Source organism: Monoraphidium neglectum (assembly GCF_000611645.1).
Source record: "Monoraphidium neglectum strain SAG 48.87 unplaced genomic scaffold scaffold01028, whole genome shotgun sequence".
Lineage (NCBI taxonomy): Eukaryota > Viridiplantae > Chlorophyta > Chlorophyceae > Sphaeropleales > Selenastraceae > Monoraphidium > Monoraphidium neglectum.
This window is the reverse complement of record NW_014012600.1, coordinates 1-13,374: the sequence shown is the minus strand read 5'-3', so window position 1 is coordinate 13,374 and position 13,374 is coordinate 1. Positions and strand designations below refer to the sequence as shown.

General features: G+C 62.8%; 3 protein-coding genes across 3 annotated transcripts; 2 read left to right on the top strand and 1 right to left on the bottom strand.

Annotated features, from left to right (window-relative positions):
- On the top strand, positions 1-5,180 carry MNEG_6374 (Maltose excess protein 1; the record flags this gene model as incomplete). Its single annotated transcript, XM_014045153.1, has 8 exons — positions 1-192; positions 330-407; positions 645-764; positions 1,002-1,272; positions 3,364-3,803; positions 4,070-4,255; positions 4,562-4,764; positions 5,000-5,180. The coding sequence occupies 8 exons, from the start codon at positions 1-3 to the stop codon at positions 5,178-5,180; spliced, it is 1,671 nt and encodes a 556-aa protein (XP_013900607.1).
- Positions 5,181-5,608: 428 nt separating this feature from the next.
- Positions 5,609-6,019, bottom strand: MNEG_6373 (hypothetical protein; the record flags this gene model as incomplete). Its single annotated transcript, XM_014045152.1, has 1 exon — positions 5,609-6,019. The coding sequence occupies one exon, from the start codon at positions 6,017-6,019 to the stop codon at positions 5,609-5,611; it is 411 nt and encodes a 136-aa protein (XP_013900606.1).
- A 5,048-nt stretch (positions 6,020-11,067) lies between these two features.
- On the top strand, positions 11,068-13,218 carry MNEG_6372 (Arginine/serine-rich-splicing factor RSP31; the record flags this gene model as incomplete). The annotated part of the gene is made up of 6 exons (XM_014045151.1): positions 11,068-11,088; positions 11,340-11,436; positions 12,224-12,287; positions 12,468-12,519; positions 12,721-12,799; positions 13,127-13,218. 6 exons carry the CDS (start codon positions 11,068-11,070, stop codon positions 13,216-13,218), a joined length of 405 nt encoding a protein of 134 aa, XP_013900605.1.
- Between the last annotated feature and the right edge of the window lie 156 nt (positions 13,219-13,374).

The window sequence follows — 13,374 nt, the reverse complement described above, 5'->3', positions numbered from 1 at the left end:
ATGGACCCACAGTGGCTGACGCGGCTGGCTGTCGGCGCAGCTGTCGCCGGGCTCATGGCTCTGCGCGGCCTTCGCAAGCGGTCTCTCTCGCCCTCAGGAGCAGCCGCGGCTTTTTTGGTCGGACTAGTGACCATGCAGGCGTCATATACCAGCGGGCTGCTGCTGATCCTGTTCTACCTGACATCATCCAAGGTGAAAGCACGAGCAGGCACACCGCAGCTGCTTTGAAGGCCACCTGCCGTGAGGCGTGTTGGCCCGTTGCAGGTGCACGCTTCCACTTGCAAGGCACGAATGTGTCCACACCCACTGCACTGTGTGGTGCCCCGCAGCTGACCAAGCTGCAGCAGGACCGCAAGCAGCAGCTTGAGGAGTCCTTCAAGGTGGACGGCCAGCGCTCCGCGACACAGGTGAGCCCCAACTCCCTGCATGGCGGTCCAGGTCCCGCCCTCCCTGAACATTGTGCAGTCCGAGTGCAAATTTATCAATGACCAAGCGCTTGCAACACAAGGGCAACATGCCTGTGAGCCTTAGCAACCTGACAGGCTCCAGCAGCAGCTGGTTCGCCCTGATGAGTTGCGGCATGCTGCAACCCTGTGGTCCCAGCACTCAGCCCTTGAGAAATATGCCGTGGCGTCTATTGGCAGGTGCTCTCCAACAGCCTCGGCGGCGTCGTCGCGGCTGTGACCACCCAGTGCGCGCCGCTGGTGGTCGCTGACCCGCAGCAGGCGGCAGCAGTGCAGTGGGCGGCCACTGCGGCCTTTCTGGTGGGCCAGCAGCTGGTGCACCCGGCATAGCATGGGGCGAAACCAGCTGCTTGCAATGCGCATATGCTATGCGGCTTTGATGTTCTCGATCTGGCGTCGGCGTTTGATGGGTCAGCCGACATGCGCCCGCCAGCCCTGATTAACAAGTCGTGCCGGCATTTGTCCATACCAACCACGCGCTCCATGCAACCAACGCGGTGCTGTGCCAACCCTGCCCGGGACGCCCTGCAACCACAGGGCCACTACGCCGCTGTCTGCGCCGACACCTGGGCATCAGAGGTCGGAATCCTCTCCACCCGCCCGCCGCGCCTCGTCACCACCTGGCGCGTCGTGCCGCCGGGCACCAACGGCGCGGTCTCCGCGCTCGGCTGCGCGTGCAGCGCTGCCGCAGGGGTGTTCATGGGGGCGGCGTACTGGGCGCTGGGCACGGCCCTTGGGGACACTGTGCTGGCGCCACCCCAAGGGCTCGGCGAGCTGAGAGCCTCGCTGCTGGCCGCCGCGGCGAGCGGTGGGGCCGGGCACGGGCAGCAGCAGCGGCTGCAGCAGCAGCACTTGCCGGACAGCGCCGCGGTGGCGGCGCTCTGGGCGGCGGCTGGTTTGGTTGCTGGCCTTGCGGGGTCCCTCGTGGATTCCCTGCTGGGGGCGACTGTGCAGTTCTCAGGTCTGGACGAGCGGTCGCGCAAGGTGGTGGGGCGGCCGGGGCCCGGCGTGAAGCGCGTGAGCGGGCGGCCGTGGCTGAGCAACGACGCCGTCAACACGGTCGCTGCCGCGGCGACGAGCGCGGGGGCCGCGGGGTTAGCGTGGTGGGCGGCGGGAGGGGGAGCAGGTGCAAGATGACGAAGATGTGCGCTAAGCAGTGTCAGGACTGCAGAGAAGGCATCAACGAACGCTCGCTGGCATTGCTGTCATAACCCCCCTCCTTGATGAATTTGAAACCAAATTACAACAAGTGGTGATGTAATTACATGTTGGTTCGTTGATCATATTTCAACGGGCTTGATTGGGCGCTGGTGCTTCCCCCTATCCATCTGTCAAAGTACGTCGCAAATTTAACGGTCCTGCACCTGAAAAGAAGCAGCACTCCATCATAACAAGCATGTTAGCAGCAGTGCCCACAGATAAAAACGCAAGTTTGAGCACAACTTGTTCCAGGTCAGCCATCACGCCCACCCGCGAGCATGCGCGACGCCGCCACGAGAGCCGCACGCAGGCGGTCCAAGACCCTGTCGCAGCCGTCGTCGCTGAACGCCGTGAAAGACCCCCCGGCCGCACCCAGGGCCCCCTGCAGCTCCACCAGCCGGTCGTCCAGCTGCACCGCAGCAGCCTCCACCTGAACATTTCGGCGGTTGCGTTCAGCGGTTGCCCACAACAGATGGTTGGGAAGCGCGTGCATCGTGGTAAACCTGCGTGGTTCCTCCGAATGGTGGACACCATGAAGGGGCGGATATTGCTGTAGCAGCAGCTGCGCCGGCGGTAGCAGCATCCTTTGCCCCCTTCCAGAGTGCACAACAGGCCTCTGCTCATGCGCCGCTCACCTGCTCCATGTATTCGATGTCTGCCGGCGACACCTGCCGCCCGACAAGCCCCGCCAGAAGCCCGCCCCCACCCGCGCCCGGCCGCCGCTCTGCGACCGCCGCACCGACGATCGGCGCCGACGCCCGCAGGCGCGCGGCCGCGGCCGCCGCGGCGCCCAGTCGGGCCTGCAGGCCGGGCCAGCTCTGTACGCAGCTGGGCGGCGTGTCGACCGCGAGACAGCTCTGCAGCTCAATGAGCTCGCGCTGGAGTGACCCCAGCTGCGTCAGGTCGCGGCGCATCGCACCGGTGGCCTGCAGGGTGCGTGGGGGGCGCCTGAGAAGGGCGAGCTCTACGATGCACTTGCCGACTCTGTGACAGCACGCAGTGCACACAGCCGATGGCAGGGGGCGACTCATAGGACCTGACATAGAATGGCATACGACAGCCAAGGGCGCGAGGACGATGTGGGAATCAGGGGCCGCGACATACCTCTGTTACGGTCATGCCGCCAGGCGGTGCTTGGGGCGCCGCGGCTGGCGTCGCAGTGTCAGATTTGGCGGCCGCGCCGCCTGGTCGCAGGATCGGCGCCGCAGGCAGCAGAACAAGGGCCCCAAGGATGCCCCGTCGGCCCAGGATCACCCGCGCATCTGTTGACTGCGCCTGCGCGTATGCATGCTCAGGCGAATTGGGGTAGCGCGGTGCAACCGAGGTGGCCGTGGATGCATGCAGGTGACTGGACCCCGCTTGACGGAAAGCGCCGCGAAAGAGCTGCATGACTGCTGGGGCGCGATTTGATTCACACTCTGATCCTGAATTGCGGATGATCAAGGGATCACGAGCGCCAAAGTATCGATTCAGACTGTCATATCGAGATCTAACAGCCTGATCTGACGAAGGCCGCAAATGGCATCGTATATCAACAAGGTTTTGCAGCATCCAAACCCAAAAGCCTTTCATGCAGCGGCGCCGCGCCTCCCTACTGCCCGTCGCCGCAACATCACCGCCCCGGCACCCGATCCTTTGAGCACTGCACCGCCGTTGCTTGTGGCGCCCCGCGCCGCATCTGGCGCTGGCGCCGACGCAGCTGCGCCCCGCGAATGGGGCGCGCTGACAGAGCGGCTGGTCGCCGCCTCGAGCCTGCCGTTCACGGTGCTGGTGCTGCCCCAAGTCATCCAGAACCAAGCCAACATCGCTGGTGGCGCGCTCGGCGCACTGGCCGCCATCTCCTGGCTCGGCTATGCGGCCGGCCTGGCCGGGAACGCCCTCATGTGCACGCACCTGGCCGCGCGCGGCGAGGCGACCGCGGTCAACGTCCAGCTGATAGGCATCGCGTCGACGCTGCTGATCCTGGGGCAGCTGTGGTGGGCGCGCGTCATGCCGACGCGCGCGTTCGGGGGCGCCCTCGTGATGGCAGCGGCCGTCGCGGCGGCCGGGTCGCTCAAGGCGCGCGGGAGGCTGGGGCGGAGGGAGTGGCTGGCGTTTGAGGCGGTGGTGTCGGTGTTTGGCGTGCTGGCAGTGCCGCAGGTGGGTGGGGCATGTGGTCTGGTGAGGGATCGCTGCTGCCCAAATCTTTTTGGATGCTTGGGTGCAGCATGATTTGCAGCTGAGGTGGTGTACAGGCCCAAGGGGAGTGTTTTCGTGCGCATAGGTCAGGCTCTTTCTCAGGGCCGATGCGCGCTGCCGAGGCACGACGCTGAGATAGCGTCGGCCGCAGCCGCGGCCTGCACTGGACATCACCCGCACGAACTCAGTTCACTGATAGCCTGCAAACCTCGACCGCGCTCCGCCAGGTGGTGGCGGGAGCCTTCTGGCCCTCCACCCCCACCCTGGCGCCCTCTCTGGCCGCGGCCGCTGCAGTGGCGTTTTGGCTGTCGGGCCACGCCAAGCGCTCCGCCCAGGACGCCCAGAAGGCGGTCGCGCTGCTGCCAGGGTGGTGCGCCACCTGCATGTTTGCGCTCATGCCGCTGCCGCAGCTGGTGAGGACGACGTGCTCATGTTCCATGATGTTGCTTGGTTGGGTTGGTTGCGGATTAGATGACCTGACATTATAAGCCAATCAGGATAGCTGTGGATGGAATAGACTACAATGTCAGGGGATCACTGATTGCAAAACCGGACACCGCCGTGGGGCCTCGTGTCGCCTGCCCCAGCGGAGAGCGCCCCTGAACGCGCCCTGGCACGCACACCTTTCCTCACCCTGACTGCCTTCCCGTGGTGATCTCCCTGCCTTCAAAACCCCCGCCTGCCCCCAACCTCCACCTCTGCACCCTTACCCCAAAAAGGCCCGCAACTTCTCTGACCTGTCTGGTCTCGGCGGCCTCTCCCTGGGCACCATCCTGCTGGCCACCCTGGGGAACGCGCTGTGCATCCCGCGGGCGCTCTTCACGCGGGACCCCTCCTGGAGCTTCGGGTCGACCTGGGGCTGCCTCATGATGGGGTGGGCGCAGCTGCTCAGCCTCTTCCTCGGGCGCAGCCCGGAGACAGGGTGCGTCGGGCGGGCGAGTGGTGCAGGGCGCAAGTCGCGCGCATGCCTGCATGCGCGTGCGTGCATGGGTCCGGGTGTTTTTCCAGAATGTAGTGAAGAGGGATCAGCTGGCGGCGTAGTGTCCTTTGGGGTAAAGTCGACAACGCAGGGATATAGTTGATCGCTGCGACCGCATGATAACACACTGCATTTCATACATTGTCAACCGCAATCCGCACTGTGTCCCTGTATGCAGGGCCCGCTTCCTCCCGGCGCCCGCGTTTGCTGCGGCCACTGCTGCCCTTGGCGCCTACCTGCTGTGGGCGCTGACCTCTGACGCGCGCTCCAAGGGGCTGACCAACCCCTTCGGCTCCTACGGAGACGTGTTCTTTGGGCAGCGCGTGCCGCAGCCGCCGCAGCGAGAGCGTGACTACTGAGCTCGTGGCCGTTGTGTGTCTGTTTTTATGGGTTTGTTTAATTTTCCGTGTTGGCCATTGCTGGTGATTTGCCACACGCTGGTCATGATTGTGACGCTTTTGCTGCAGCAACAGCCATCAGCTGCATCAAAAACAGCAAGAAAGGCTCCGCATTCCAATCATATACACCGGCCATTACTCTGATAAGCATAATCCACAGCATCGCAGAGGCAAAGCGGCCACCGCATATGTAAGCAAGGCATGCGCCTAGGTGCTGCATGCAGGGAACATGGCGGGCTGCTAGCAGCAAAACAAGGGCGTATCACGCGTCATAAGCCGTGCATGAGTTGTGCAGGGGAAGCGGCCTAAAGCAGGTGGTGCACGCGCCCGCGCCCACTCAGCTTTCCCCCTGCCACACAGGGCCACGCCATAGCAGGGAGACGCCCGCGCTAGGGCTTCGTCGCAATGCCGCAGCCTCCCCCGCTGCTGCCGCCGTCGGCCCCTCCGCGGCCCTCACCCCCCAGCTCGAGCGCCGCGTCCTTGAGCCGCTGCAGCTGCTCCCGCTGCTCCTCGTTCAGGGCGCCCTCCGCGTCGTGCAGCGGCCGCACCGACCCGTGCGCCTCGTCAGCGTCCGCGCGGCCGGACAGCATCGACACGTACGCGGCCCACTGGCCCTGGAACTCGCGCCACTGCTGCGGCGTCGTCTTGCCCTTGAGGTGGCGCCGGACCTCCCCTTTCACGTACGAGTCGCCCAGGGACCGCAGCGGCCCCGGCAGCTTGGTGCGGTGCACGCGCAGCACCTGGCGGTACAGCTGGTAGAGCTGCGCCAGGCCCTGCTGCGCGGGTGGCGGCGCGGCCATGGTCGCAGCGGGGCGCTGCTCTCGCTGCTGTGCTGACACGTGACGAGGGCAACAGATGGCGGTGGCCGTGCGCCACTGATGCAGGCAGCGGGGCAAACTAGGGCCTGCGGGCGGTTGGCGGGGGAAAGGTTGAAGATGCGAGCGCTACGACATGCACATGCTGCGCTTGAGGATGGGCCCCATGGGCTGCGCCCTGCATCGCCGCGAGCTTCGCAACACAGCGCACGAGGCCTTGAGCGGCGGCAGCAGCCAGGTGGGAAGGAGCAGCAGCTCAGCATCACCCACGACGGGCACACCTGCTAGTCTAATACGGATTTATGTCAGTCGCTCGAACTTAGGCGGCCTTGCCCGTCAGGACGCCCATCTGATCCTTCTCCAGGTCGACCATCTGCTGCTCCCTGTCCATCTCGATCACCAGAGGAAGCACAAGAACGAGCACGGTCGTTGAAGCGTACCATAAGGCCTTGCCAAAGGAGAGGCCCAGGCGCTTGGCGCTGTACGCGGCGATCTCGGCAGTGGAGGCCATAGTGTCCAGAATCAAGGAACGTCTTGAATGGTTACATGCGCATCAGCGCGACTGGTGCGACATACAAAGCAGCAGAGTGTCACCAGGTGATCTGGTGCTTGCACTGGTGGTAAACGGCGCAGCATAAAGTACCGTGTGGCACAGGGGCATGCTTGATCAGTCTCTCTTTTGGGCTTGAGACCAACGCGCAACTGCATAGGCGGGAACTGAGGCACAAGGAGCGCCTGCCCACAGCATAGCTGGATGACTGTCACTGATGAATTGATTGTTGGCTGAGCCTAGCGCCGCCTTGAATTGACCTGGTACAACTTACCCCTTTGCCAGGCAAAGGATCCAGAATTCAAAATGCCACGTACTTATCCTGCCACCACAGCCAAGCTGCCAGGCCCTGTCAGCATGCAGGTGGCATGTGACATTACCTGCCACGGCCCTATCAACAGACCCCCCTCGGTAACCCGCGGGATGCGCCGGGTTGTGCCGAGTTGCGCGCACGGGGCATGCGCGCGGTTTTGCACCATCTAATTACTTTTTCATGTAGTATCAGGCGGGCAACCTTTCTTGCTGCATGGCTCAGCAGCACCAACTCAAGTCCTTCTGTCAGCAACCGTTGGACCTGTCCACCGAAATCGCCCGGGCTACGCCTAGTGCAACTCTCATCCAAGTGCACGCTGCAGCTGGATTGGCGGCCTCACACGCCAGCCAATCGCACATGCGCGCCTACACACACGCGCGCGCATGCGCGCGCACGAGCCCGTACACAAAGCTGCTTGCGCACAATCGCAATTCTGACCATGCCGTCACGAGAAAAGCGAGAAGAGCGTCATGTGCGGACTGGTGTGCCTGGATGTGCGCCTTACTATTGAAATCCGCGCACAGCAGCGGACATGCTTGACACACAGCCAAAGACTTGCACATGGTCGATGGTTGATGCAAGCTGGTGTTATCAATGGACATTTGCCAAACTCTTACCTTCAGGCTGGCTCAGCTCTTTGCACCTGTCACCGACCCCATGCCGCTCAAATTTGTTGTGTACACTACGCATCAGCGCTGGTGCCCACGTGGCTGGCCGTCGTCTGCCAAAGGCCTGGCTCCACATAAGAGTAGTGCGATCCTGCATGGGGTTCGCGGCGGCGTAGCACTGACTAGGCAGCGCTGCCTAGTGGGGGCTAGCCCCGAATGCTCACTGCAAGGACGAGGGTTATCCGTAGTCCGTCCTTACGCGAACTTAGGTGTCCCTACCACGTCCCTGCTGTAAGGACCGGTAGGGAAAACCGCTGCCAGTGTTGTGATGGATCATCCGCCTGATGAGGCGCAAGGTGCTCGAGACAGCGATGCACCGCAAAGTAAATAAGAAGGCAGGGGCCTGATGACGGAACGTGCCACCTCTAACCTGAAGCTTCCAGGAGCAGAAGGCACCTACTTGTCTGAGGCTGTTGAGGCAGCCAAGCCACGGCAGGCAGGCTGGATCTGTCTGGTAGGACTGCTGGGCGCATCACATGCAATACATATATGCTGCCGCTGCTGCTCCGCTGCCCCCGTGCTGCTTCCCCTGTGCCGCAGCGGCTGCCGCCGCCGTCGAGCCAGCCCAATCACTAGCAGCGGCGCCGCTGCGCGCGCGCGCGCGCACACACATGTGGTCAATGAGGTGGTCAACCTGGCTGCGCGCCCCTGAGATGTGATCAAGACCTCCCTCAGCCGACTGGTGTCGGCCCGGTCCCACCTCGCGGTCGCATCAGCGCTGTGAGACCGGCCTTCCACCAGGCCTTCGTAACAGCAAGCGACCTTCGCGAAGGCCACCCCTCCGTTTTCCCGTCCAAATGCCTTCAAATAGCCCACGCACATCTTCGATCAATCATTCACATACTCCCTTTCATGTCTACACACAACACGTCCCTCACATCGCACCTGCGGCGCCAACACCCCGAGCTCGAGACTACGACGACGACGCACCGCCGCACTGGCCGCGCGCTCCTGGCTCGGGCCCTGCCCGTGTCCAGGGACGCGCGTCGGGGGCTCTACCAGGCGGGCGAGGCGTGGTGGGCGGGGAGTGTCGGCCGCCACCGGGCCGGCGGCCTGCCTCCCCCTGCTGCAGCAGCAGCAGGTCAACGCTCACGCTCTGGGGGCGATGGTCACTCCAATAGGGAGTGGGCTGACCCCCTGGGGACGCGCCTGCTCGGGGTTTCTAGGTTTTTCCACTCCTTGAGGTGTTCAAAGCACCCAGAAGGTTTCAAGTGCATGAAGGGATGTGGCCTCAAACATCTGCACCTGTTGTCCCCCCCTGTAATTTTGAAATGGCTGTAAGGGTACAGGATGTGCTGTAACACTGCCTGTCAGTATCCGTCAGCAAATGGACGCCACCAGCTGCGGAGGCGCACACTCCGTGCAAGGTATCCATGGGGGGGTGCATCAGTGCTCTTCGGCGGCAGTTGCGGACCGAGTTGTTATCAATCCCCGCCCCTCCAACCCCCTGCCGCCCTCAGTGACATTCAAACTCTGCCGCCGACCGAAACAAAGCTGCGGAAACTCATATTACAGTATATTGCATCTCAGCACCAACAAGAGTGCAACAGAGTACAGCACTTTATGGAAATAAGGGTTGGGGGCAAAGAGTGGTGGCAGGCCTAAGTGCGTTGACCACAAGGACATCAGCGTCGATCACTTGCTCATCGCACGAGTCATTATAGGTTTGCGGAAGGGGGCAACACCCTGGGGGTTGACAAAAGCGCGTGCACTTCAACCTGGGTGTTTGCGTGTAGGGGTTGAGCACTCCGTGCAGTGACGCACTGCTTTTGTCGTACGAAACCCAGGGATGTTTGGTACGATATGATACGATACGGTATGATTTGATAAAATACGGTATTATACGTTGGGCAGGGTGGGGGCCTATAAGATACGGTGAAAAATACGGTTGGCATCTGGTGGGGTTGCACGCACGCAGGCACCCCGCGCATGCGCGCCGCGCACGCAGGTGTCACGCGCACACATACCGCTGGCGTGTGTGGTGAAAATTGCTTCGCCTTGTGGCACAATCTGGCCAACTGTGCCCCAACGCGCGTGCCCGTGCCTGGCAACACGTGGCTGCACTGCAGCTTTTCAGGGGTTTCCTGCTCCACTTTGACAAATTTCTCACTATGATCTGACATCTCGACGTTATCTACATGTCTTTTGGTTCTAGTTATTATATAAAGACCGAAACCAGCCGAAACAGCCTCCATCGACCGGGGTTGGAAGCTGTAACCCGGGTTACACGCCAAGGGGCAATAATACGGTAAAAATACCGTATAATACCGTATTTTATCGTATAATACCGTACGTTTCACCGCTGAGTCACCGTATTGAACATCCCTGACGAAACCTGTGCCAAGCAGTGCGTCAACACTTGAAACAAGCAATTTGCTGGTCATCACTGTACGCCTGCGGTCTAGAAGCAGCCGGGGCCGCCCAGTTGCAACAAGCGACGACGCTTGTGCTACTGACCCATGCCACCCTTTGCAGCCACAGCTGCTGTTTAACGTGGCGGCCTTGCCAAGCCAAGCGTGACAGGATGCTCTCGCACGACCTGGTCACCCCAGCTGTGGCCCAGCGCAGGCGGTTCCCCGCTGCTGCGGCTGCTCAGCGATGCTGCCCGCCTCCTACTGTGGGTGCTCCCCTGCTTACAGAGCTGCAGCTGTGTCATACGCGAGCCTAGCCGTGGCATTAAGCTCCTTCGCCCACTCGGTCGCTGGCTTTCCCCATCCCCTCCAGCACATGGCTTTCGCGCACCCCAGCAAGCTGAATGGGGGCCGGCATCTGTGTTGCCAATGCGTCCCGCATGGTATCGTCACCGCTTAATGGCGGTACTCTCGCCAGGCCGTGGCCCGGGTAGCCCCACCGTCAGGCCGCGGGGCACACGGCGGCCGCACTCTGGTTGGTCCTCAATGGGCAGGCGGCCGAGGGAGGGGTCGGCTACAGGTGCTGCGTGCGCCAGCCGGCGGTCGTGCAGTCATCAGCTCTCCTGGCCGTCTGCAAGTATTGCGTATCCCAAGCGTCAGGAGAGCAAAAGGGTTGCCGCCCCCCCCTGTGGGGAGGACATTCCCAGGTACCAACCCATGGCCGCCGTGGTTGGTCACCAAGCGGTCTAGTTGACAAGGCATGGCCACCGCACTAGACGACGCACAGTGCGCATGGCGCAGCGCAAGCTGATGGTCCCTGATGAAAGCGTCCACACACAGGGCCGGTTGATCCAAGAGCACCGCACTGTATAAGAAAAGTGCCCACAGAGAGGTGCTGGTGTTGGGGCCAACATGCGATACGGTACGATACCCCTGTGATGACTGTGCTGCTAGCAGAAGCATGCAAGCAGGTGTAGGGGGGCAAGGGCACCCTTGCAGACCCGCAGGATGCTTTGGCCGTGGGTTGCATTCGGGTCTGCTTCGTTGAACAAAAGTGAACAAAAGTGATTGCGGCAGGCGCTGTCCGTGTGCCATTGATCTCGCGGCCAACCTCCATCCAGCCCCGGGGCGCAGCCGAGCCGTCAGTCGCGATGGGCGACAACAAGCAGCCGGTGAGGAAAATCACGTCTTTGCCAACTGCGACTGCTGCAGTGGTGCCGCAGCCACGGGGCACCTGCACAAGCGCACGCGCTGCAAGCAGCACAGCAGCGACACTGTGTGCTCGCCCGGCCAGCCTGCGCCCTGTGCACATCCTGGATCCCCGCGTAAACAATAGAGTTATGTCTCTGCAGCTGCACTTCCTGCTAGGGACCGCGATTGCGCCTCAGTTACAGCAGCAGCTGCACCACTGCGTGCGCCGCAGATCTATGTCGGCAACTTTGAGTACGACGCGTCTGAGCGCGACGTGCTGCGCCTTCTGGAGAAGTATGGCCCGGTGGACCGCATCGACATGAAGACTGGTGAGCCCAGGACCCGCTCAACATGCGCCAGGCACCCAGGCCCAACGTGCTCTACAGCACCCGTTGCAGCCGGGCGCTTGGTGGGCCGCGGCGACGACAAAGACACCATGCGGTCCAGGCGTATCAAAAGACGACGTTACTGTAAGGTTCAACCGTCCCGTAGCACAGCAGACGGTCTTGCCAAGGGCCAAAGCTCGGCGGTTGACCCACAAAGGCAACATGGCATGGTGATTGCTCTCCCAACCCAGTTGCGTGTTACACCAGGGCTCCACTGTGCGCAACCCCTTGAGCCGTCGCCTGCCTCTACGCAAGCGCTACTCACCTTGCAACCCGAAACGCAACGATCTGACTTCACTAGTCCTCGCGGCAGCAAGGGCCGGCCGGCTGCCGAGGCCCATGTCCTGGTCTGCCCGGGCTGTTTCAGTCTTCGGGTCTGCCACTGCCATCGCGTCCCGCTGCCAACCTTTCCGGCAACCGGCTTCTGGGCTGCCATCAGCTTCGCTCCTGCCCGGACCACTGCCATCACACGGCCAGCACCGCTGCCATCATCCTGCCTTTGCCATCAAACATCACATCCCACCAACCCTACCCAAACGTCTGCCTGCCGGCTGCCGTGCCGCTTGAAGGTCGGCTGCCTGGCCAAGAGCCAAGGATAAGAGAGCAGGCCCGTTCGCGTCTGGCAGCAGGGGCGCGCCATGCGCGTTGTGCGGCGTCTTTGCTGTGCATGAGTTCCTGTTTCATGCTGACTTGCATGCCATGCACCCCCTCCCCATGTTTCGCACCGCAGGCTTCGCGTTCTGCTACATGCGCAACAAGCGCGACGCCGACGAAGCCATTCAGGACCTGGACAGGTGTGGGTGGCTCGACACTGCCTTGCCAGGCGCTCAAGGCTTGCTCTGCGCTGCCGGGCTGGGCATGCGACATGGCTGGAGCCCTCAGTGCGTGTCGCGACTCATGCTCTGGCGCGGCCTGTTATGATTGTGGATGTAGCACGCCAAAACTGGGTCGTTTCGCGGAATACCACCTTGCAGGCGCGAGTGGGGTTACAGGCGCCCGCGGCCGCTGAAGGTGCAGTGGGCCAAGGTGAGCGCGGTGGCCTGGGGCCCTTGCCTTTCGTCCTATCGGGAGGTTGCCACCCCCTCCCCCTTGGCCGACGATGTGCATTTCTATGCTTGTTTCCGCCGCTGCTCGCTGCTCCTGACACAGCTTCGCCACAGATCCGTGCCTTTGCAATAGATAGCGCCCCCAAAATGATTATGTGCACCCACCTCTCTGTCCTTGCAGAAAGTGGAGGAGGCCAAGGAGCACCAGACCCCCAGCAAGACTCTGTTTGTGGTCAACTTTGACGTGATGCGCACCACAAGTGAGTGGCCGAGCGTGGCAGACGGTGAAGGGCGGGGCTTGTGAGGAAGCCGTGGCAGGCGGGCGGCGGCTGCCAGTCAGGTGCCTCTAGCACGGTTGGGGCATGTTTCTGCAGCCCAGCAACGACGCGGCCGCGTGAGACACAGGGTCGGTCGGTATGTCGCCCACGGCACGCGGGGGCCGCATGTCGCAGCTGCGCGCTGGCGCAGCCGCGCGCCGGCGTCGGGCTCGCAAGCTGACCCGAGACCCAGTGACCCGCCTCCGCCAGCTCTGGCCAGCTCAACCCCTCTACCCTGGATCCCTCAACCCCGCCCCCTTCCTGCGCCAGTCCGCGATGTGGAGGACCACTTCTACAAGTACGGCCGGCTGCGCCGCGTCGACATCAAGAGGAACTACGCCTTTGTGGAGTTTGAGACGTGAGGCCCCGGGCGCCGAGGCGGGTGCTTTTGAGGGCACCGCCTCACCCGGGCGTGATTGGGCGCTCGGTCGGCTTCGCTGACCGCCGAGTCACGGTGCATGTGTACACACAAGCAGGCCCTTGCAGCGCACAGGCCTTGCGGCCGAGTGGTGCAAGCT